This window comes from Littorina saxatilis, linkage group LG14 (genome assembly GCF_037325665.1).
Source record: "Littorina saxatilis isolate snail1 linkage group LG14, US_GU_Lsax_2.0, whole genome shotgun sequence".
NCBI lineage: Eukaryota > Metazoa > Mollusca > Gastropoda > Littorinimorpha > Littorinidae > Littorina > Littorina saxatilis.
This window is the reverse complement of record NC_090258.1, coordinates 21,340,259-21,365,862: the sequence shown is the minus strand read 5'-3', so window position 1 is coordinate 21,365,862 and position 25,604 is coordinate 21,340,259. Positions and strand designations below refer to the sequence as shown.

Here is a 25,604-nt window from a genome sequence, read left to right as displayed (position 1 = left end):
TGTTATGTCCTTTGAGACACAGTCACTCACTTTTGATTTATTGTTTTGTTTATGAAATTATGATGTTCTGCATAATATCCATTGTCTTGCAGAGTTGATGTACTATTGCATAGTATTCTTACTCCAATTGACTTGCAAATTTTGCTTTGCACCTTGTCATGAACATGTATAAACTACAATGTTTCATATAATGCACGTATGTACATAAACTTATACTGTTTTACTAATTATGTAAGTATAGTAGTAGTAGTAGTTTTTATAGTAGATTTAGTCCCTCTTTAGGGCGAGGGCCAGATGCAAAAAAGTATACCAATGCTTATTCTGTTACCCTCGTAAAATAAAGAATTGTCATTGTCATTGTCATTGTCATTGTCATTGTCTCTCTTTTACATTATTGATGCGGTAGCTAACGATGAACACTGTTTCGTCGTTTCAGACTTGAAACGAACTGATATGACAGTCGAAATGCTATTCACTCGACCGAAAGAGCAATCTGACAATGAGAGTGCAGTCTGCAACCAATGGAAAGATGAGGCAGAGATTGCGGTAAGAGAAAGCTGTGAGAATTCGCTTGGTAATGTTAATGTTAATTTGTTGTTCCATGCAATGTTTTGCTTTTGTTCTCATCTCAGACCGTAGGTTAGGTTTGGTTGCCTAAGTTTGAGTTTTATTAAAAGCCAGAACAAACAAGTCGCGTAAGGCGAAATTACTACATTTAGTCAACCTGTGGAACTCACAGAATGACACTGAACGTAGTCCGCCGCTAGTGCAAAAGGCAGTGAAAGTGACGAGCCTGTTTGGCGCGGTAGCGGTTGCGCTGTGCTTCATAGCACGCTTTACTGTACCTCTCTTCGTTTAACTTTCTGAGCGTGTTTTTAATCCAAACATATCATATCTATATGTTTTTGGAATCAGGAACGGACAAGGAATAAGATGAAATAGTTTTTAAAACGATTTCGGAAATTTAATTTTAATCATAATATTTATATTTTTAATTTTCAGATCTTGTTTTTAATCCAAATATAACTGAAATGCAATACAGAAGTCCGGCCTTCGTCGAAGATTACTTGGCCAAAATTTCAATCAATTTGATTGAAAAATGAGGGTGTGACAGTGCCGCCTCAACTTTTACAAAACGCCGGATATGACGTCATAAAAGACATTTATCGAAAAAAAGAAAAAAACGTCCGGGGATATCATTTCCAGGAACTCTAATGTCAAATTTCATAAAGATCGGTCTAGTAGTTTAGTCTGAATCGCTCTACACACACAGACAGACAGACAGACACACACACACACACACACACACACACACACACACACACACACACACACACACACACACACACACACACATACACCACGACCCTCGTCTCAATTCCCCCTCTATTTTAAAACATTTAGTCAAAACTTGACTAAATGTAAAAAGTTAGAATGGCACACAATCAGAAAAAAGGTCAATATCTTATCAGCTTTGATGTTTTTGGTTCCGTGTCATTTCCAACGGTTGGATCGAAAAAGATGTTTGTACAAAATGTGATTATGCAGCACCCAGGCGTGTCGGTGTTACAAAATGTGCTTATGCAGCACCCCAGGCGTGTCGGTGTTACAAAATGTGCTTATGCAGCACCCCAGGCGTGTCGGTGTTACAAAATGTGCTTATGCAGCACCCAAGGCGTGTCGGTGTTACAAAATGTGCTTATGCAGCACCCAAGGCGTGTCGGTGTTACAAAATGTGCTTATGCAGCACCCCAGGCGTGTCGGTGTTACAAAAGACAGGGACAATGTGTCAAGGCTGTCACTGAGAGAATCCCTTCAACAATGATCATAATATTAATGCCCGGTCCATTTCAGATTTAGGCTTAGATTGGTTTAAACAAAACTTTATTAAATTATTATCATGACAAAAACAATACATGTTTTTTTAGGATAACTAACTCAAGCATGTAAAGCTTATTTTAAGTAATCCTGGTATGTACATAACAAAAGTTAACATGATGGCGGACTAAATACATTTACTCGTTTCAGGGAACGATAACAAACAGAAAAACCTGATACGCAAACAATCAGAAAAGGGCTTATATTACAAGGGTATACTACAACAGCATGTTTTGGTTGCATTTTTGTCATGTATACTTTTGAAGTAGTTGCCAGTTTATCATGTATAAGAGTAATCGCGATTTGTGTGATTTTCACATTTACATTCCTGTTTTATGTTCATTCTATCATGGTATATTTTAACAGCTGTTCAATAAACTGGAAACCAAAGTGCCAGGCCTGAAAGCTGTTATTATTAAGTCACTAAGGTAAGAAGAGTTTGCTTTATTTATTTGACTCCTACCACTTCTCCTCTTTTTCTCCTTTTCTCCTCCTCCATAGAATTTATTCTACTAACACTACTTACACTACAACTATTACTACTACTACTACTACTACTACAAGTACTACTACTACAACAAGTACTACTACTACTACTAACACTACTACTACAACTACAAGTACTACTACTAGTACTACTATTACTACTAATCCTACTCCTACTACTAATTCTACTACTACTACTACTGAAACTACTACAGTGTACTATTCTTATTACAACTACTCCTACTACTACAACTACAGTGCACAAATACTAAAACTACAGTGCACCACTACCACTACTACTACTACTACTACTACTGTTTGCTTCCACCAGTCACCTAGGCCTATTCTACATAATTGTGACCCTCCACCACGGAATGAGTCGCCTGTCACCAATGTATTATTTTTGTATTTTAACATTTTCGAAAGGATTGATTCATGCTCTACCCAATGGTGAAAACCGTTTTACAAAAGAGCAAAAACAATTCGAGTTATAAGCCTGTGAATGAGGTAACCTTCAAAACGTCAGTTCTGAAAAAAACAGCCCAAAACAATGTTGACCATACACAGACCTTTTTCCTAAGCAACCAGCTCATTGGTCAAGTATTTTTGGTCTAACCAATAGAAACTACACAGTCTGAAAGTCGGAACAAAGTCCTTTCCATTCATGGGTGTATCGACGGGTCCATGTGAAGTTTTACAGGGCGATTGTTCGGTGAAAGTGGATTTTATCGGGGCACTATAATCTCACACAAAAACGCATGGGTAGGGTGCTTCAAATGCGTTTTGTTAAACTTTTAAGGCATTTTCAGCATATTAGGTGATAGATGTAGGTAGAAAACAGACTGAAGAATAACTTTGTAGCGAAATCTCAAAATGTATATCTGAAACCCCCTGGACGTATTATATTGGGGCTAGCCCAGAACCGCGCCGTGGTGGAGGGTCACAATGTTAGAAGTTATTGTGACTGTTTTGTCATCAGAGTGGTGGAGGGTCACAATGTTAGAAGTTATTGTGACTGTTTTGTCATCAGAGTGGTGGAGGGTCACAATGTTAGAAGTTATTGTGACTGTTTTGTCATCAGAGTGGTGGAGGGTCACAATGTTAGAAGTTATTGTGACTGTTTTGTCATCAGAGTGGTGGAGGGTCACAATGTTAGAAGTTATTGTGACTGTTTTGTCATCAGAGTGGTGGAGGGTCACAATATTAGAATTTATTGTGACTGTTTTGTCATCAGAGTGGTGGAGGGTCACAATATTAGAAGTTATTGTGACTGTTTTGTCATCAGAGTGGTGGAGGGTCACAATGTTAGAAGTTATTGTGACTGTTTTGTCATCAGAGTGGTGGAGGGTCACAATATTAGAATTTATTGTGACTGTTTTGTCATCAGAGTGGTGGAGGGTCACAATATTAGAATTTATTGTGACTGTTTTGTCATCAGAGTGGTGGAGGGTCACAATATTAGAAGTTATTGTGACTGTTTTGTCATCAGAGTGGTGGAGGGTCACAATGTTAGAATTTATTGTGACTGTTTTGTCATCAGAGTGGTGGAGGGTCACAATATTAGAATTTATTGTGACTGTTTTGTCATCAGAGTGGTGGAGGGTCACAATATTAGAAGTTATTGTGACTGTTTTGTCATCAGAGTGGTGGAGGGTCACAATATTAGAATTTATTGTGACTGTTTTGTCATCAGAGTGGTAGAGGGTCACAATATTAGAAGTTATTGTGACTGTTTTTTCATCAGAGTGGTGGAGGGTCACAATGTTAGAAGTTATTGTGACTGTTTTGTCATCAGAGTGGTGGAGGGTCACAATATTAGAATTTATTGTGACTGTTTTGTCATCAGAGTGGTGGAGGGTCACAATATTAGAATTTATTGTGACTGTTTTGTCATCAGAGTGGTGGAGGGTCACAATATTAGAAGTTATTGTGACTGTTTTGTCATCAGAGTGGTGGAGGGTCACAATGTTAGAATTTATTGTGACTGTTTTGACATCAGAGTGGTGGAGGGTCACAATGTTAGAAGTTATTGTGACTGTTTTGTCATCAGAGTGGTGGAGGGTCACAATGTTAGAATTTATTGTGACTGTTTTGTCATCAGAGTGGTGGAGGGTCACAATATTAGAATTTATTGTGACTGTTTTGTCATCAGAGTGGTGGAGGGTCACAATATTAGAATTTAGTGTGACTGTTTTGTCATCAGAGTGGTGGAGGGTCACAATATTAGAAGTTATTGTGACTGTTTTGTCATCAGAGTGGTGGAGGGTCACAATATTAGAAGTTATTGTGACTGTTTTGTCATCAGAGTGGTGGAGGGTCACAATGTTAGAATTTATTGTGACTGTTTTGTCATCAGAGTGGTGGAGGGTCACAATATTAGAATTTATTGTGACTGTTTTGTCATCAGAGTGGTGGAGGGTCACAATATTAGAAGTTATTGTGACTGTTTTGTCATCAGAGTGGTGGAGGGTCACAATATTAGAAGTTATTGTGACTGTTTTGTCATCAGAGTGGTGGAGGGTCACAATGTTAGAAGTTATTGTGACTGTTTTGTCATCTGAGTGGTGGAGGGTCACAATGTTAGAAGTTATTGTGACTGTTTTGTCATCAGAGTGGTGGAGGGTCACAATATTAGAAGTTATTGTGACTGTTTTGTCATCAGAGTGGTGGAGGGTCACAATTATTAGAATTTATTGTGACTGTTTTGTCATCAGAGTGGTGGAGGGTCACAATGTTAGAATTTATTGTGACTGTTTTGTCATCAGAGTGGTGGAGGGTCACAATATTAGAATTTATTGTGACTGTTTTGTCATCAGAGTGGTGGAGGGTCACAATGTTAGAAGTTATTGTGACTGTTTTGTCATCAGAGTGGTAGAGGGTCACAATATTAGAAGTTATTGTGACTGTTTTGTCATCAGAGTGGTGGAGGGTCACAATATTAGAATTTATTGTGACTGTTTTGTCATCAGAGTGGTGGAGGGTCACAATATTAGAATTTATTGTGACTGTTTTGTCATCAGAGTGGTGGAGGGTCACAATATTAGAATTTATTGTGACTGTTTTGTCATCAGAGTGGTGGAGGGTCACAATATTAGAATTTATTGTGACTGTTTTGTCATTAGAGTGGTGGAGGGTCACAATGTTAGAATTTATTGTGACTGTTTTGTCATCAGAGTGGGCAGCATTGTTATCGACTACGAAACTGTCATCGACGAAGAAACTCACCCGGATAGTGCGTTAGACCTGGCAATGGCATTGGTGGACTTGGCTAAAGGACAACTGACAATAGACAACCAGGCAGCGGCCCTTAAGTTGACTGTGGAGGAACTGAAAGGTATAGATTGACTGTGGGGGCATTCGTAAGAAAGAAATGTGTGTGTGTGTGTGTGTGTGTGTGTGTGTGTGTGTGTGTGTCTCTGTGTGTGTGTGTGTGTGTGTGTGTGTGTGTCTGTGTTTGTGTGTGTTTGTGTGTGTGTGTGTGTGTGTGTGTGTGTGTGTGTGTGTGTGTGTGTGTGTGTGTGTGTGTGTGTGTGTGTGTGTGTGTGTGTGTGTGTGTGTGTGTGTGTGTGTGTGTGTGAAAGAAAGAGAGAGAGAGAAAGAGAGAGATCATCACGAAAAGCTGCCATCCGAATCGACTTGGCTCTTGCCAGCGGCTGTGATTTCTAATACTTTAGTAATTTGGATATTGCAAAAACAATTATAATGTAGATTTCATAAAACTAATCGTAAACAAGCACGTATGACTCGCTTTTTTAAATCAATACATAAGAGATGAAACACCTACGCATTTTGGAGCTAATCGATGGAGAGAAAAAAAACTATCACATTTTGGCTCAGCGTTCATGGTTGTTCTGACCATTGTTTCTTTTATTTAAATATGGTGGCAAATCGTCCAGCAACCTTTTTGTATGGAACATGTTCCTCGTCTAACGCCATGCGCGAGCGATCTATCTTGAATGATGCCCAATAAGCATCGACCATGCTGCGCCCATGTTCATCCAATTGAATTGAATTGAAATTTATTTTACGAGGGTAACAGAATAAGCAATGTATACATGCTTTTTTTTCATCCTGCCCTCGCCCATTGAGGGGTAACAAACAAGAAGAAATAGAAGATAAGTTTAACTATAGTACAAATGACATATTTACCATAATTAACATGTCAAGCAACCAATAAGACATTTTAAGATGCATTGTGATTTTTTAGCAATGCTTGAAAATGATATAAAACAGAGAAATATTTGTTTGTATAAATAAATATCCTTCATATCCAATTTTATTTTAAATTAAAAATATTTTATCCAATGTAAAAGTCAGGCCAGATCTGAGACGGCGGCCTGAACTGTTTACGCGTAATGGGGAGGGATTTGCCATTTTATGACTCACTGTTGGTTAGTGTTCAGTTATAACCCGGTTCTTTCCAGTGGACCTCTCCACAAGTCCATGTGACGTCTTTAAGACTGTTACCACTTGCCCTGCCCAGCAAGAGTGTCAGATGAAAGAGGGATCACCATCCTGCCAGTAAGTTTGCATCTCTCTCTCTCTCTCTCTCTCTCTCTCTCTCTCTCTCTCTCTCTCTCTCTCTCTCTCTCTCTCTCTCTCTCTCTCTCTCTCTCTCTCTCCCTCCCTCTCTCTCTCTCTCTCTCCCCAACATTCTTACTCTTTCTCTTGATCAGTCGATCTCTCTCTCTCCCTCTCTCTCTCTCTCTCTCTCTCTCTCTCTCTCTCTCTCTCTCTCTCTCTCTCTCTCTCTCTCTCTCTCTCTCTCCCTCCCTCTCTCTCTCACTCTCTCCCCAACATTCTTACTCTCTCTCTGTGTCTATCTCTCTCTTTCTCTCTGTCTCTCTCTCTCTCTCTCTCTCTCTCTCTCTCTCTCTCTCTCTCTCTCTCTCTCTCTCTCTCTCTCTCTCTCTCTCTCTCTCTCTCTACTTCCTTTTTCCCCTCCCTCTCTCTGTCTCTGTCTCTCCTATGACAAACTATCAACTGTGTACTTCTTTCTAGCCAAAATGTCTTGATTCGTTCCTGTCGTTTCTTAGAAATCATTAAGACATAGCTATGAGACATCAACACATTTCGTACCCAGCAAACGCGCGTGTACGTTTGCACAAAGTGAGTTATATTATCTTGGATCTAGAATATTTCTGTTCGACCCACTGGGTCTGATTCATTCATTTCAAAAGTGACAGTACAAAACATGCTGTTTTGTTTGATGTCCACAGGGCACTTCCCCAGTATTCCGGTAAGGGACAACTTTGTGTGCGCGTGCGTGTGTGTGTGTGTGTGTGTGTGTGTGTGTGTGTGTGTGTGTGTGTGTGTGTGTGTGTGTGTGCGTGTGTTTGTGTGGGTGTGTGTGTGTGCGTGTGTGTTTGTGTGTGTGTGCGTGCGGGTGTGTGTGTTTGTGTGTGCGTGCGTGTGTGTGTGTGTGTTTGTGTGCACGCATCGCTGCGCGCGCGCGCGTGTGTGTGTGTGTGTAGTTTTACCTTGTTTTTATGTCTTCTTGTTTTGTCATTTTACTGGGTCTTGTCCTACCTTATAATTATTATTTGTTTTTAGAGTGCTGATTCACAGCATAAAAACACACAGTATTCTTGAAAGGCCAAAACTAATAACCATTTCGCCTGTGTGTGCGCCTTGACTGCCACAACTCGAAAGAGATACGTTTTAGCTATGTAATAAAAAAAGATCGGTACTCCGAAAAGGGAAACAACCGCTGTATGTCACCCTTTGAATTGCGGCATCATTATCTCCCCTCGAGACTATTTTTTCAGATATGGTCTAATCGTTATACTTTGTTTGCTACTTTTTATATTTAGTCAAGTTTTGACTAAATATTTTAACATCGAGGGGGAATCGAAACGAGGGTCGTGGTGTATGTGCGTGTGTCTGTCTGTCTGTCTGTCTGTCTGTGTGTGTGTGTGTGTAGAGCGATTCAGACTAAACTACTGGACCGATCTTTATGAAATTTGACATGAGAGTTCCTGGGTATGAAATCCCCGAACGTTTTTTTCATTTTTTTGATAAATGTCTTTGATGACGTCATATCCGGCTTTTCGTGAAAGTTGAGGCGGCACTGTCACGCCCTCATTTTTCAACCAAATTGGTTGAAATTTTGGTCAAGTAATCTTCGACGAAGCCCGGACTTCGGTATTGCATTTCAGCTTGGTGGCTTAAAAATTAATTAATGACTTTGGTCATTAAAAATCTGAAAATTGTAAAAAAAAATAAAAATTTATAAAACGATCCAAATTTACGTTTATCTTATTCTCCATCATTTGCTGATTCCAAAAACATATAAATATGTTATATTCGGATTAAAAACAAGCTCTGAAAATTAAATATATAAAAATTATGATCAAAATTAAATTTTCGAAATCAATTTAAAAACACTTTCATCTTATTCCTTGTCGGTTCCTGATTCCAAAAACATATAGATATGATATGTTTGGATTAAAAACACGCTCAGAAAGTTAAAACAAAGAGAGGTACAGAAACGCGTGCTATCCTTCTTAGCGCAACTACTACCCCGCTCTTCTTGTCAATTTCACTGCCTTTGCCATGAGCGGTGGACTGACGATGCTACGAGTATACGGTCTTGCTGAAAAATGGCATTGCGTTCAGTTTCATTCTGTGAGTTCGACAGCTACTTGACTAAATATTGTATTTTCGCCTTACGCGACTTGTTTGTCATTACTTAAGGATTGTCCTTCATCTGTAAACTTATAGTACATCGAATGAGATGTTTCGAATTGCTGAGTTTCTTTCAGTAGGAGGTGGAAAGGTTTATTTATTTAAGTCTTTGAACTATCACGTACAGCATCAGGCACAATGAAAATGTAAAGTATCAGCTGTTGTTCAACCTTTTTCGAGCACCCTTTTGCCTAGATGTGAGTTCGAGCTTCTGCAAGAAAAAAAGTGTTGTGTTTCGCGCGTGTCAGTGTGCGCTAGTGTGTGTGTGTGTGTGTGTGTGTGTGTGTGTGTATGTGTGTGTGTGTGTGTGTGCGTGCGTGCGTGCGTGCGTGCGTGCGTGCGTGTGTGTGTGTGTGTGTGTGTGTGTGTGTGTGTGTGTGTGTGTGTGTGTGTGTGTGTGAGTTCACAGTATATGTATGATGATCGAATTGATGATGATGTCATGCTGTAGGGGCAGAAGACGACCGTCCACTGTACTTAACTGTTGGGTCAATCGTCGCGTTATCCGCAGTAATGGTTTTTGTAACCGTCTGCGTGAGAAGGAGATGTGCCTCTGCAAAGAAGGATGCTCCTGAAACAGCTCCTGCCGGAAATACCTTCAATGACGCCAGTGGAAAGGTACTTTAGCCCTGTTTGAAATGAATCGAATATTTTTATTTGAATAACTAGTAGTCTCACAGTCATAATGATCTTGGCTAAAAGATATTTTACTTCTCTTTTAACCATCCGTCCAGGCTTGTCCAAGTGCCTTAGGAATTAATTCTCTTGGTTGCATGGCAAACAACCTTGCCACGATCTGTGTTTAGTGAAATTTTAGGCATGTATTTTTTTTCCTGATTAAGTTTTGCAAACATGACACCTGTGCCAACGATCATTTGTTGGCTGTACACGCTTCACCAGAAACGTATATCCAGCGTCTGTTGCCGAGCTGCATTTTGTGCGTACTGGTTAGGTGTGAGTGTCCAGAGCGAATCCTCTCCAAAACCGTTCTTTGCAAACGCCGATAGCTTTACAAATTGATGTCACTGTTAAATATTTTGAGCTTTTGAGACGAGTACATCAATCAATCGATCAATATGAGGCTTATATCGCGCGTATTCCGTGGGTACAGTTCTAAGCGCAGGGATTTTTATTTTTTTTATGCAATTTATATCGCGCACATATTCAAGGCGCAGGGATTTATTTATGCCGTGTGAGATGGAAATTTGTTGTACACAATACATCACGCATTCGCATCGGCCAGCAGATCGCAGTACATGAAACCACTTGAAAGTTATTGAAGGAATAAAATAATATCACGCATTTTTGAAATCACCTAGGTACTAGGTCTGAAACCACATGATTGTCTTGACTTTGTCACTCTGTGTAAACACGTGGAAGGATGATTTGGGCAGGAGGTGTCTTCCAAGTCATTTGACCACAACATTAATAAAACACAACTGTTTGTGTTAAAATTTGGTGTGCTTTTGCTTCAAGGTATGTATAATAATAGTATATGATCAAAAACAAAATGTGCTCTTAGATTGACTTGGTAAAAATTACTAAATTCAAATTCAAATTCATTATGGATGACAAGATAATTTCAAAACATACTAATAGATGTTTTGTTCGAAAGGATTAGCTCTAGGATGGACAGTTAAAGAGATAGACATGTTCGATGTTTTGAGACATTTTGTACCCACAAACCCAACATTTAAAAAAACAATATCTAACAGTTGTTTGAACAAATCAAAGATAAACATCTTACACACGTTGTAGTTGAAATATGGGAAGTAGTATTGAAATTAGACTGTCATCCATGAAGTAACATGATTCCATTCATCGCTTTTCTTATTTTTTATTTAATAGTTTGTGCAAAGTCAATTTAAAAATAATCTTTTATGTCATCATGTACTTTTATTTTTCACACATTGCAGCAAATGCACACACACTTTTAACGCGAACAATTTTGTTTCAAGGATGTTGTGGTCAAATGAAAAACGGTGTATTTTCATGGTAGCTTCTGCCCTTAAAAAGATTAAGCAGATGGTGAAGGCCATGAAGCCGCGGCAGGCATGAACCACGCAAAACCTTTCAAAGTAGTAAAACTTAGCCACGCTTTCAAGAGAAAGATGGCCAACAATAATAACTCGTTGAAACTTGTTTGCAATATTGATATTGAACCAAGCTTGTTTTAATGCCACCAAAACGAGTCAGACAAGACAGAGGGAAATGGACAAATGGATGGAAAGACACAACGACAGTCGACGTACTTTTGATCTATTATTTATCTTCCCTTTGAATCAGTTACAGGGAAGTTGGCCTGCGAACAGTTCATCAGTAGCTCCTGGCAGCTCGCTCTCAAACAGCAGGTATGTATCCTTTTTTCTGTTGTCATGCTTTCTCTCTGTGTTTTTTTGTTCACCTGAATAGACGAGAGTAGCCTAGTGAATAGGACATCGGCCTCCTAATCGGAAGATCGTGAGTTCAAATCACGGCCGCTACCGCCTGGCGAGTTAAGGGTGGATATTTGTCTGATCTCCCAGGTCAACTTATGTGCAGACACGCTAGTGCCTTATTCCCCTTCGTCTGTACACGCAAGCACAAGACCAACCAAGTGCGCACGGAAACGATCGGTGGGTTATAGAAACACGAAAACACCAGCTTCTCCTCGAAGGCGGCGTATGGCTGCCTAAATGGCGGGGTAAAAACGGTCATACACGAAAAATAACACTCGTGCAAAAAGCATGAGTGAACGTGGGAGTTTCATCCCACGAACGAAGAAGAATAGCTCACCTGGGTAATCAGTGAGTCATAGTATAATCAGCTGTGTGTGTCTCTGTGGTCGGGTGGACTGACAGTTTAACAAAAACTTTAACGTTGAAGTTTTTTCTCCGATGTTTCTGAAGGCGGAGCTTTGAAACTTGAGACACTTCAAGTGTTCGATAACATCCAGAAATGAGCCAGGTCTATTGACGACTGTCAAATTTCAAGTTCACGGCGGGGTCGAGTTTGGGTAATGAATTAAAATATTATTTATTTCCTTCAGCGGTTTATGAAGTTAGAGCTCTGAAACTGTACTCACCTCCAAGGTTTGATGACCTCCAGACATGACCCAAGTCTGGTTGACACCCAATCAAATTTCAAGTTCAAATTATGGTTTTGGTTTAGAAAATAAATATAATTGTCTTTGTCTTTGATGCTAGAATTCACAGACTTTCAGGTTTGGTTAGGCTACATCTAGACCTATAAGTCTAGTTTCGACTTGTCGGCATTAAATTTGTCTCTACGTCATTTCCTTTCTATGTCATTTCGTCTTTAATCATTGCCTGTCCGCGTCTTGCCAGCGACTGTCTTTGAAAAATGTTGAGATAAGTTCATTATCTGCATCATAAATGTTTGTTTATCTTTCAATTTAAAATAAAAACTGGGTCGAAGTACAGTGACTAACGGGTTGGGTATTGTTATCATGAATTAAACGATCCATGTACAATTCTTGTATTTTTCCATTGGGCAAGTTTTGACTAAAATGTTAAAGCATAGAGACGAGGGTGGTGGTGTATGTATGTGTGTGTGAGTGTGTGTGTGTGTGTGTGTGTGTGTGTGTGTGTGTGTGTGTCTGTCTGTGTGTGTGTGTCTGTCTGTCTGTCTGTCTGTCTGTCTGTCTGTCTGTCTGTCTGTGTGTGTCTATGTGTGTGTCTCTGTGTGTGTTTGTGTCTATGTGTACGTGTGTGTGTAGGGCAATTTAGAGAAAACTACTTGACCGTTCTTCATTAAACTTTACACGAGAGTCGCTGGGTATGATATCCCTATTCTTAATGTACTTGTCTCGTCAACCTATCGGGCCCTGTTGCTGCGCTAAACACTTGTTTGTGTCATTATTTTGTCGCAGGAATTTGTGGAGACTGTACACCCCTGGACAACAGTAACTACAAGCTGAGAAAGGAACATGTTCAGTATACTCTGTGCAAACTTTGCACAATTGCACTTACATGCAGCACTTATACGGACACACGTTTCTTTGTACTGGTGGATATTATTTTCGGAATACTTTCCATACAAGAAAGAATACAGTAAGCTTTGTACAGACAGTTTTTTCTATGTGTTATATAAGCAGATGTATTATAACACCTATCGTATTCCCAACATTCATGTGGCGCTTTTGTTTAGTTAAGGACGATCCTCTAATAAGTTCGGCACAGTGCGTCTCCCAACTTGTAGACAGGTACATTTTTATTTAATTAAAAGAAATCGAAAGGCATTATACCACAGTAAAATAATTTTATATTGGAGAACTCTGTTACAGATTCAACATTTCGAATTGTTCCGATTTTCTTTTCAGTTCATCCCATGTTTGACCAAAGAAAAATGTTTTGGCAACTAGAATAAAGCTACCTTGACGCGCTGTATTGCGTAATTGTCTTTCAAATATTTCTGTGTGTTATGTATTTTGAAATTCATGTGTGTGGGGTGCGGGGAAATTTGTTAGGTAGAACATTTTGTAAGTTGTATAAGTTTACTTCGATGTTTATAAATAGGTCATTTGGCAATGTGTGCAGAATTATTCATTTGTTGTTGTTTATGTGAGGTGCTTCGAAATATTTTAAGATTTTCTCCATAAATGTATCCTAATTGTTTTGTTATGGTATCGGTGGTCGTGGGTCCGTGTGGACCCAGAAGGATGTTTAATTGCTAATATCTCTTAAACTAGTTGGACATTTTTTAATGAGCTATTAAGAATGCCTCGGGCACCTAAAAAGCTCTTATGTCCTAAAATTTCAGCGAGAAGTAATTTAAAACAAGTCGCGTAAGGCGAAATTACTACATTTAGTCAAGCTGTGGAACTCACACAATGAAACTGAACGCACTGCATTTTTTCACAATGACCGTTGTCCGCCGCTCGTGCAAAACGCAGTGAAACTGACAAGCCTATTTAGCGCGGTAGCGGTTTCGCTGTGCTGCATAGCACGCTTTTCTGTACCTCTCTTCGTTTTAACTTTCTGAGCGTGTTTTTAATCCAAATATATCATATCTATAGGCTTTTGGAATCAGGAACCGACAAGGAATAAGATGAAATTGTTTTTAAATCGATTTCGGAAATTTAATTTTGATCATAATTTTTATATTTTTAATTTTCAGAGCTTGTTTTTAATCCGAATATAACATATTTATATGTTTTTTGTAATCAGAAAATGATGAAAAATAAGATGAACGTAAATTTGGATCGTTTTATAAAAACATATTTTTTAATTACAATTTTCAGATTTTTAATGACCAAAGTCATTAATTAATGTTTAAGCCACCAAGCTGAAATGCAATACCGAAATCCGGCCTTCGTCAAAAATTGCTTTACAAAAATTTCAATCAATTTGATTGAAAAATGAAGGTGTGACAGTGCCGCCTCAACTTTTACAAAAAGTCGGATATGACCCCATCAAAGACATTTATCAAAACAAAAGACAAAAAACGTCTGGGGATATCATACCCAGGAACTCTCATGCAAAATTTCATAAAGATCGGTCCAGTAGTTTACTCTGAATCGCTCTACACACACACACACACACACATACACACACACACACATACACACACACACACACACACACATATATATATATATACACACACACACACACACACACACACACACATACACCACGACCCTCGTCTCGATTCCCCCTCTATGTTAAAAAAAAGGTCATATTTAGACTACAAACATCGTGGGGCCGTGCGGATCCATGTTTCTCAAAGAAGGAACTAAGAAGCATGGGTCCGCACGGCCCCACGATGACTTCTGTGTAGTCGATAAACCCGGACGGGCGAAGGTTATTTTTTTCATTTCTGTCTGTATTACACCTGACCTTTATTCTATATTTTTGCTGTTTACTTGCGCTTATATATTCTGTATGTATTTATCATACACAATGACCATTTCTTAGTTCGCATCCAAGTTTGTCCTAACTTGATCTTTCTATCCCAATTATGCCAGAAGTGGCATGATGTCAGTAAGTAGTTTTAATTTCAGCAGAAAAGAATATTACATGTACCTTGATTTTATCAGGAGAATTTGCTGTCAATTAGCTCGATCCCCGGATAATCCTTTGTGGTTTTGGTGTGTGAAATAAATCTTTCTATCCAAATTATGCCAGAAGTGGCATGATGTCATTTAGCAGTTTTAATTTAAGCAGAAAAGAATGGTATCGTGATTTTATCAGGAGAATTTGCTTTCAATTAGCTCGATCCCCGGATACTCCCTTATGGTTTTGGTGTGTGAAATAAATCTTTCTATCCAAATTATGCCAGAAGTGGCATGATGTCATTTAGCAGTTTTAATTTAAGCAGAAAAGAATGGTATCGTGATTTTATCAAGAGAATTTGCTTTCAATTAGCTCGATCCCCGGATATTTCCTTGTGGTTTTGGTGTGTGAAATAAATCCACTGGTTTGATTATTTGATGACCGTATACCCTAAAACCACAACTTTACCTGCATTTTCAACGTATTCGCAGTACTTAGAAATAAAAATGTCGTTAACGTCGACAGAGCCTTGATTGGAATATCACTCAAAGTCTTACGTTCTGTCCCAACATTTGTAGCAGTCCATAAGAGATGTAACCAATGCATGCTTAATCTTAGTGCTGTTCAGGATGCGCATTAAATTGCATGTAACTAGCATCGTGCTTTTTAGTCTCTATTTTTCATCAGTTGACATTTTAAATGCAAAACAAATATGATGAATACATATCTTTACTGACGGAATCCATCACTAGAGCAGGAACGGGGGGGGGGGGCACTTTTTTTCATATTACAGATTTATGTGTATGCAAAATCAGACGCCTACAAATCTGTACTGACAGAACAGGAGTAGAAAATGGAGGGGTGGGGAAGGGGGGGGGCGGGGGTAGGGGTAGCTTTTTCTATCGTATATAGTATGTACAGCATGTAACGTTTAAAACATACGGTGTATAGTTTCATGACGAAATGCACCACCCGCGCGGAACTTCTCACATTGCATATTTCTAATTCAAAAATCATGCATACACATCTTTCCTGACAGAATCCAGCACACTAGCAGGAATAAGGGGAACACGTTTTTGTAAGCGAAAATCAGATTTAAAGAATGTCTTGATTGACAGAATCCACCACAAAAACAGGAATAGGAAAACACTGTCAAACTTATGTTCCACGTGCAATCTACACATAGAACTTACACCAAGAATAAAAGGTAGTGACAGTGACAGCAAACATGGACAAATACGCAAGACAGCAACTACAATTCTTTTTATAAAGGGTATGTCTGAACGAGACTGCACATACGCAAGCGAATTATGCGTGTTAACGTTATTTTGCTTTAATAATATAGATGTGTTTCTTGCGTATTATTATGTGTGTTGTATGTATACAGTATTTGCGTGCTGTGAGTATCAAATTCTTACCCTTTGACTGCAATGACTCTTTATGATAAAAATGTTTTTTTCATGCAATAGCTTTCATTGGTGCTTCCAAAAAAATAAAGCGTGCAACCGGCGCATGTTCCTGTCACGTCTTATATATGAACAGTCTTCATAACTGCTTTTACTTGTAAATTGGTCGTTGTGTTATATTTCTGCGTCGCCTACAGAGTCTGTGTCATTATGTGTGGATGAGGGAGGGGGCTGCATGTCAGTAAGTCTCTGTCTCTCCCTCTCCCTCTCACTCATTGAGGGCCCCTAAGGGGGGGGGGGGGGGTATCATCACGATCACGGGAAGGGAAATTTTAGCTTTCACGATCACAGTTACCTTGATTTTTATTTTCACGATCACAAACACCTTGACGAATAGAGCATCATAGAGTGATACAGCTGTGAAAAATGTACGTTGGAAATAAAATGCTTTGCAATAATGCCCATTACGATCACGAAAACAAATGACGATCACGATCACGAGACTTGATTTTTTTGTCATCACGGATCACGGGCAAAGTCCCATCACGATCACGGAAATGGAAATTTCGGCAATCACGGTCACAGAAAGGTCAAAAAACACCAATCACGATCACGATTTTAAACCCTTTGGGGCCCTCACTCATTCGCTCTCAACATTTTCTGGACAAAAGGTTCCTGTAAGGGGAGTAACCGCCATTCTCAAACGGTTGATCGTGAAATGATCGACTTACTGCCCTTTGCAATCGATACCTACAGAGTAAAACCTCACCTCACCTTACAATTGTTGTTTCTCGAGTGAGAGAGAGAGTGTGTGTGTGTTTATATATATTTGTTTGTATGTGTGTGTCCGTGTGTGTGTGTTTTAATATGTGTGTATGTGTTGTTTTTGATTGCGGTGGTGGTCACACTAACACACTGATAAACACGGACGTACGCACGCATACACACACGCGCGCACACACACACACACACACCGACACCCCTCACAAACACACACACACACACACCGACACCCCTCACAAACACACACCGACACCCCTCACTAACACACCGACACCCCTCACAAACACAAACAGACACACCAATCCACACCAACACACACAAACAACATCAACAACAACAAATCATAACCCATATAACTCGCACATGTACCAAGTTGCCTCAAAGGCCCGCTACGCCTCCCAGGAGATTTTTAAAACAGTGACATCTTTGCACTAAAACAGCGACGCTAACCTCATGGGACACATTCACAATAGCATTCAACAAGTTTACAACAATAATGACACTTACAGATCACTTGGCTATTTAGCTCGCGTGCTCCACAAACTAGTTATCGAATCCGGGCCGGGACGGACACGGGTCAACTTTATGTGCAGACCCAGAGACGGTATCCATCTCCCACCCCCGTGTCACCACAATGGCACGTTAAAGATCTTGGTCATTCTACCATAAGTGCAGATGGCTGATACCACCTAAACACGCATACATCAAAAGCCGTGAGGGCGTAAAAACTAGAATCGTATAAACCAATTCATGTCCAATATTAGGCAATTAAGACCTGACGGACAATAAGCCCCTTAAAATTTACTAACTAGTTATCGTAGTTCATTTAACCCCGGATGGCAATGGGGGTGAGTTAAGGAGGTATCTTTTTTCTTGCTGGGAGGGGGAGGAGGAGGGGGAGATAAGGGCGGAAGGGATTGAAGGAGGTAGTTCAGGTGGTAGAGCACTGGACTTGTGATCGAAAGGTCGCTGGTTCGAATCCGGGCCGGGACGGACACGGGTCAACTTTATGTGCAGACCCAGAGACGGTATCCATCTCCCACCCCCGTGTCACCACAATGGCACGTTAAAGATCTTGGTCATTCTACCATAAGTGTAGATGGCTGATACCGCCTAAACACGCAAACATCAAAAAGCCGTGAGGGCGTAAAACTCGAATCGTATAAACCAATTCATGTCCAATATAGGCAATTAAGACCTGACGGACAATAAGCCCCTTAAAATTTACTTTTTGAGGAGGTACTTATGAGGCATGATTACCATTCAGTCAATGAAATGCACAGAAACACGCCCGTCCTTATTACTCACGGATAGACAGATACAGACAAAGAGAGACAGAGAGTTTCGGATGAGGAGACAGGGGGACACAGATAGAAAGAAAGAGACACAGAGAGAACGAACGAACACACTTTATTACTCGAGGAGGGAGATTTTAGGCTGACGCCCATTCTTTCAATCTGTCCCTGCTAAAACTAAGAACTAAGGTTGGAGACAATAAAACGGACAATCGTAAACTGGCACAAGATAAAAAGAAGTTACAAGAAAAAAGGGTTGATCAGAGATCAACAGGGCCAAAACATGTTGTAGAACATGGGGGGGGGGGGGGGGGGGATTAGTTGTGTGTGCGACTTTGAAAACGTAGAATGGAACTCCGCATAAAAGAACGTTCCAACGTAAAATCAAACTAACTCCTTTATACCGTATTTTGCCATGTTTAGGCACGGTCATGAAAGGGGTTCCAATGGTGCAGCCATAGTCGTATTTTTAGAGTATGCACAAACACACGCCTCATCCCCTAGATCCAACATCGAACGCAGAAGAAGAAGAAGAAGAAGAATCCCCTAGATCATTGGTGACCCGAAGAAAGCAGTTAGAGCTGGGTTCAAGGCCATGCCTATTCAGGAAAGCTTCCGCGCCATTGACAATTTCGGAGGTGTAATTTGATAACACCTCAGTTTTGGAGAAAAGGTAAATGTCCGACCATTTTACCTATAGACTCGAAACTTTGTAGAATGGTCGTGGACGAACTAAAGTTCATGCACAACAACTATCAAAATATTTGTTAAATTCAAATGACTGAAAAAAATAACCCCTTCGTTGTAAAGTTTCACTTGCGCAATATGCGCAAATTTAATCAATGATATGAACGCATTCATCCATGGGAAATGTCCTGATCCTGCCTGCAATTGCTGTATTGAAGGCATTGATTGTCTAATGTTGATTAATGTATACTATGTCATTTGAATGACCCCAATCCACTCATATACAGAAACATGAACGACTGAAACGGGAATCAAAGGTGGGAGCAGCAATGCAACTTCAATCACGGTATCATCAGTGGAAGAAAAGTGACTAAAAAGGAGGCCCACCAATCCACACATAATCACAGTAACATGTAACACAACGTGACTCGGATGAAGCAGCCACCCAACTAATGTATTATGACAATGAGCAATCTGCACATAACATAAAACCATCAAAGTGATGTTCCTTAAAATAAAATGGTATCCAGGTCACTTGGGTTCAGTTATGTCATAGCATAAAACAGCTCACTGCTCCCATGAATTGTTCTGAGCCTTGCAATGAGCAGATCTGATGCAGTGCACTGTCAATCATTGGCCGGCTGAAATATACTGCAATCTTGATGCAAATTACCATGTAATGGTCATCACTGCAGGCAGTAAAAGATCACCCAACGTTTTGCAACGAAGAACAATGAAGTTATTAGTCGAACAAAAAATAAACAGACGAATAAAGATTGAAAATTGTCAAATGCAATGGGGCTGGATCTCCCTGTTGAAGAACTTTGAGCAAAAGACCACAAATGAGCTAACAAAGAATACTGTACGAAAGTACGAAATGTCACATGCACTGCAAGATCTCCCTGTTGAGAAACTTTGAGTAAAAGATACCCATTTTATTGCAAAGAAGACATACAGAGTAACATGTATATGAACAGAGTGCGAAGAATTCAAACAAAGAAGACCCGACATTTTTAAAATTATGTCAAATGCAGAGTGGCAGAAAATGTGTTTCGGTGAGGAACTTACTACAGCACACACAAACACAACTATTTGCAAAGTAAAAACAACACGAAGAGAGTGAGAAGAACGAGTAACAATTAAAAACATTGCAAGAAATAACAAAATGTCATATGCAGTGACGATTCTGCTGCGGAACTTTTAGTTTTAGTAACAAGTTACGAAGTTCCTGTAAATAGTTAACACGGTGTTCAAACAACATGAACAAAATGAGAAAAAGAGCTGACAGTTCTTCGCGTACAGAAATGTTCAGTGTGTCGGTGACCAAAACAAGGAATTCTTGTGAAACCTAGACATATTGCATAACACCAGCGGCGGAGCACGCAAGAATAATGGTTCGATATGAAGACTCGACAGAGTAAACCCTATCATTATCTCCAGAGCGCTTCCAGTAGAGGCTGCCCGCGCTCGTTCACTGATACAAAAAGGTACCAAGTGTCGGTGTCTAACTATCCCTCTCAGCGGGAGAGTTGTTGTTTCAATGCCGGGGTGAGGTCAACGGTCAATCACAGCCCACCCCAGTCGCGAGACACTCAGCTTGGTCGTGGGCTTTGCTTTGCTTAATCCGAATGTTGTACTCCGATGTAAGTAGACATAGAGTGGCACAGTGGTGCGTAATCCCAACGGGCCCTTTGACGCACATAATGGAATTGTAATGGGATATTTTCATATCTACGCCGATGGTGCAAGGCGCACTAGTAAAACAAATCATGAACTTGATGTCTGTCCCTATTCTCCTGTTGACTGTTTTTGGAAAGAAAAACAAGTACACTAAGACGTGATTAGCCATTCAGCTGATCGAGTGCACTGAATAATGTCCGGTTCTCACTATCCTTACATATAAATAAGAGAGAGAGAGAGAGAGACAGAGAGAGACAGACAGACAGACAGACAAACAGACAGACAGAGACAGACAGAGAGAAAGAGAGGGACAGACAGACAGACAGACAGACACAGAAAGAGAGAGAGAGAGATAGACTGAGACAGAGAGAGAGAGAGGGAGAGAAAGAGAGAGAGAGACAGACAGACAGAAGGAGAGAGAGACACAGAGAGAGAGAAAGAGAGAGAGAGAAAGAGACAGAGAGACAGAGAGAGAGAGACAGAGAGAGAAAGAGAGAGAGAGAAAGAGACAGACAGACAAACAGAAGGAGAGAGAGGCAGAAAAAAAGAGAGATAGAGAGAGAGACACTGAGATAGACAGACAGACAAGTAGACCGACAGATAGACAGGAGGAGAGACAGACAGAGAAAAAAAATAGAATAGAACAGTTTCGGTACAATGGCGCCCTATGTTATGCATATTGTGTAAAAACAAAATTTAAAAATTTAAAAAAAACTTCAAAAGGCAACTGGTTGCAAACGCTATTCAAAAACTCGGCAAAACTAGGCGATAGAAAAACATTGTATGTACTTTTTGGACTGTGCATGCCCAGCTGGGGATGAGGGGAAACTGACCGTACAATCTGATGGCAATGACGCCGAATGGTGTGCATAGTATGTAAAAGGAGGCGACTGGATGCAGACAGAATTTAAAAACTTGGCAAAACTGGGAAAAAATAGTATAGAACAGTTTCTTTGGTACAGGTAGTTTGTAAGACTTGTGACGCATATCGATTACAACTTGTAAGATGATACACTTGTGACGCGTGCCGGCGTGCAGATTACAACTTGTGAAATCATGGGCTTGCCCTAGAAAAAAATAATTAGACCTTTAAAAATCTGTCAACTGACAATTGCACTCCAGAATGATTTAACAAAAATAGCAGACCCCCCAAAAAATCAATCAGAATACTCGCCGAGAGCGGACCTTGAATCCGGGACCTCGATGTTCGCAGCGCAGCGTCTAAACCGTTAGGCATTAACTTTCAGTGTGAAGTTTGAAGATCTCCCTGTTAGAAAATTTGGAGGAAAAGATATACAGTAACAACAGGGTGAGAGCAAGAAAACAGAACACAAAATGACGACTTCGAACTAGTATATGTAATGACAGACGTACATGCTAACATAATATAGGCCTACACACAAAAGAATACAAACCATTTTCAGTCTGCGCAGTTCCTTGTCTTTTCTCAGCTCGAGTTCACGGTGTGTCAACTGATTCCGTTCATCCACCGGATGTTTCCGTTCATCCGCAGGATGTGTCCGTTCATACAGCCCCATTTTTGTCACTTGCTTCGGGAAAAACGTTGTGGTAAGTCGTGTGGGCAGCGCGCTTGTGTGATATTGAAAGAATAAGGTAGCGAAATGGTTGGGCTATGTGTACGATAAGTACCAAGGTGCTGGTGAATCCTAATAATAACACACGCGGGCCGAACGTGGCAAAATTGCCTGATTTTTTAACATTTTCTTGTTTTTCTCGCTCTGTTATCGAATCTGACCCCTGATTTGCACATGATCACCAAAACCATTGCCTGTTACGACATTTCGCTTGAACAGAAGTTTATAGAAACCCATGGCTTTTGTACAATCACTTGTCTTTTGAAAACATACAGATTCCGTTCATACCCCATGTTTCCGTTCGTACAAAAGTGCATGTTTCCCTTCGTACGAAAAGCGTTTCCGTTCATACACATTCGTTAGATCAGAGTGAAACAGGCCCCCACTACAAGTTCTGTGTATTCCAATCGTCTTCAAATAGCACAAAGTACGAATGCGTGTGATATTAGACCTATGCGAACCATAAGACGAATTGAATTTGCAAAAAACAGTTTTGTGTCCGTTCGTACTGATTTTGACGGAAAATGTGTCCGTTCATACCACTTTCATCAAATTGTTTCCCTTCGTACCCTTTTCAGTAATGTGTTCAGTGACGGAGCTTTCTGTGTGTTTTGATAAGAACGAAGATTGATTTGTGCAGTTGTGCTTGCTTTGCAGCACTGCAACTAAGACTGAACTAAGTAACATGTACATTTGTATGTTACTCCTATCATGCCATTTGCTTCACCTGTGATAATCATGAGCAGAATTTAGACAAATCAAGAAAAAACATTATCCAGGCTCTATCAGTCCTTTTTACATTTAGTCAAGTTTTGACTTAATGTTTGAACATAAATGGGGAATCGAAACGAGGATCGTGGTTTATGTGTGTGTGTGTGTGTGTGTGTGTGTGTGTGAGGGTGTGTGTGTTTGTGTGTGTGTGTGTGTGTGTGTGAGTGTGTGTGTGTGCGTGCGTGCGTGTAGAGCGAAACTACTGGACCGATCTTTATGAAATTTGACATGAGAGTTCCTGGGATTGATATCCCCGGACGTGTTTTTCTTTTTTTCGATAAATATTTTTGATGACGTCATATCCGGCTTTTTGTAAAAGTTGAGGCGGCACTGTCACACTCTCATTTTTCAATCAAATTGATTGAAATTTGGCCAAGCAATCTTCGACGAAGGCCGGACTTCGGTATTGCATTTCAGATTGGTGGCTTAAAAATTAATTAATGACTTTGGTCATTAAAAATCTGAAAATTCTAAAAAAAAAAAATTTATAAAACGATCTAAATTTACGTTCATCTTATTCCTCATCATTTTCTCATTCTAAAAACATATAAATATGTTATATTTGGATTAAAAACAAGCTCTGAAAATTAAAAATATACAAATTATTATCAAAATTAAATTGTCGAAATCAAATTAAAAACACTTTCATCTTATTCCTTGTCGGTTCCTGATTCCAAAAACATATAGATATGATATGTTTGGATTCAAAACACGCTCAGAAAGTTAAAACGAAGATGGTACAGAAAAGCGTGCTATCCTTCTCAGCGCTACTACTAGTACCCCGCTCTTCTTGTCAATTTCACTGCCTTTGTCATGAGCGGTGGACTGACGATGCTACGAGTATACGGTCTTGCTGAAAAATTGCATTGCCTTCAGTTTCATTCTGACAGCTTGACTAAATGTTGTATTTTCGCCTTACACGACTTGTTTTATAAATATCTTTGATGACGTCATATCCGACTTTTTTTAAAAGTTGAGGCCGCACTGTCACACCCTCATTTTTTTTTATCAAATTGATTTTAAAACTTTAGCCAGGCAACCCCCGTACTGTCTATGGGATTGCATTTCAGCTTCAAAGCTTAAAAAATGATAAAAAAAAGTTTGGTCATTAAAAATCTGAAAATGCTAAAAGACTGAATGTCTAGGTTTAGCTTGCAGAAAGCATATTTTGAACAGGTTTCACATAAGTTTAGATCTTTGAAATGACATTGTGTAAGGAAACTGGAAGAAGACACACTTATCAAAATGTTTGCTCTTCAGTAAGATTTTAAACAGGGATGGTATTGCACCAGAAAAGCCACAGTCGCGTGTTATTGAACTCATGAACAACATGCATTATGGGTTATACAGTACATAAGTCGAATTAGGGGTATATTAAAATGCTAATTGCACAAGCTTTCTACCAAAAATCACAAACGTCATGAAAAGCGTACGAAGGGAAACAATTTGATGAAAGTGGTACGAACAGACACATTTCCCCGTCAAAATCAGTACCAACGGACACAAAACTGTTTTTTGCAAATTCAATTCATCTTATGGTTCACATAGGTCTAATATCACACGCATTCATACTTTGTGCTATTTGAAGACGATTGGAATACACAGAACTTGTAGTGGGGGCCTGTTTCACTCTGATCTAACGAATGTGTATGAACGGAAACGCTTTTCGTACGAAGGGAAACATGTACTTTTGTACGAACGGAAACATGGGGTATGAACGGAATCTGTATGTTTTCAAAAGACAAGTGATTGTACAAAAGCCATGGGTTTCTATAAACTTATGTTCAAGCGAAATGTCGTAACAGGCAATGGTTTTGGTGATCATGTGCAAATCAGGGGTCAGATTCGATAACAGAGCGAGAAAAACAAGAAAATGTTAAAAAATCAGGCAATTTTGCCACGTTCGGCCCGCGTGTGTTATTATTAGGATTCACTAGCACCTTGGTACTTATCGTACACATAGCCCAACCATTTCGCTCCCTTATTCTTTCAATATCACACAAGCGCGCTGCCCACACGACTTACCACAACGTTTTTCCCGAAGCAAGTGACAAAAATGGGGCTGTATGAACGGACACATCCTGCGGATGAACGGAAACATCCGGTGGACGAACGGAATCAGTTGACACACCGTGGAGTTAGCGTCGGGTCAACGTTTTCTCTTCCAATCAACTTGTACGCATGCGCCGAATGTCATGACATTTGTCTACATGTGAAAGTTTGTGTTGACTATACGACGCCGCATCAAGTTTAATATTAGACTTCTCTGGAGCAAATCGCACAAGAATAAACATACGTTCATAGAAACATCTTGTTCTGAACGAGCCTTGCCTTACAACA

At 39.8% G+C, this 25,604-nt stretch overlaps 1 protein-coding gene across 1 annotated transcript in view; it reads left to right on the top strand.

Moving 5' to 3' along the window:
• Positions 1–13,580, top strand: part of LOC138946546 (fibropellin-1-like) — a 90,675-nt gene extending 77,095 nt beyond the window's left edge. Inside the window, exons 17-24 of the mRNA XM_070317988.1 lie at positions 437–546; positions 2,245–2,306; positions 5,538–5,698; positions 6,789–6,885; positions 7,584–7,603; positions 9,503–9,669; positions 11,338–11,402; positions 12,923–13,580. Coding sequence (XP_070174089.1) covers positions 437–546; positions 2,245–2,306; positions 5,538–5,698; positions 6,789–6,885; positions 7,584–7,603; positions 9,503–9,669; positions 11,338–11,402; positions 12,923–12,959 — 719 coding nt within the window. The 3' untranslated portion in view covers positions 12,960–13,580. The remainder of the gene's footprint in view (positions 1–436; positions 547–2,244; positions 2,307–5,537; positions 5,699–6,788; positions 6,886–7,583; positions 7,604–9,502; positions 9,670–11,337; positions 11,403–12,922) is intronic.
• The last annotated feature ends 12,024 nt before the right edge of the window (positions 13,581–25,604 follow it).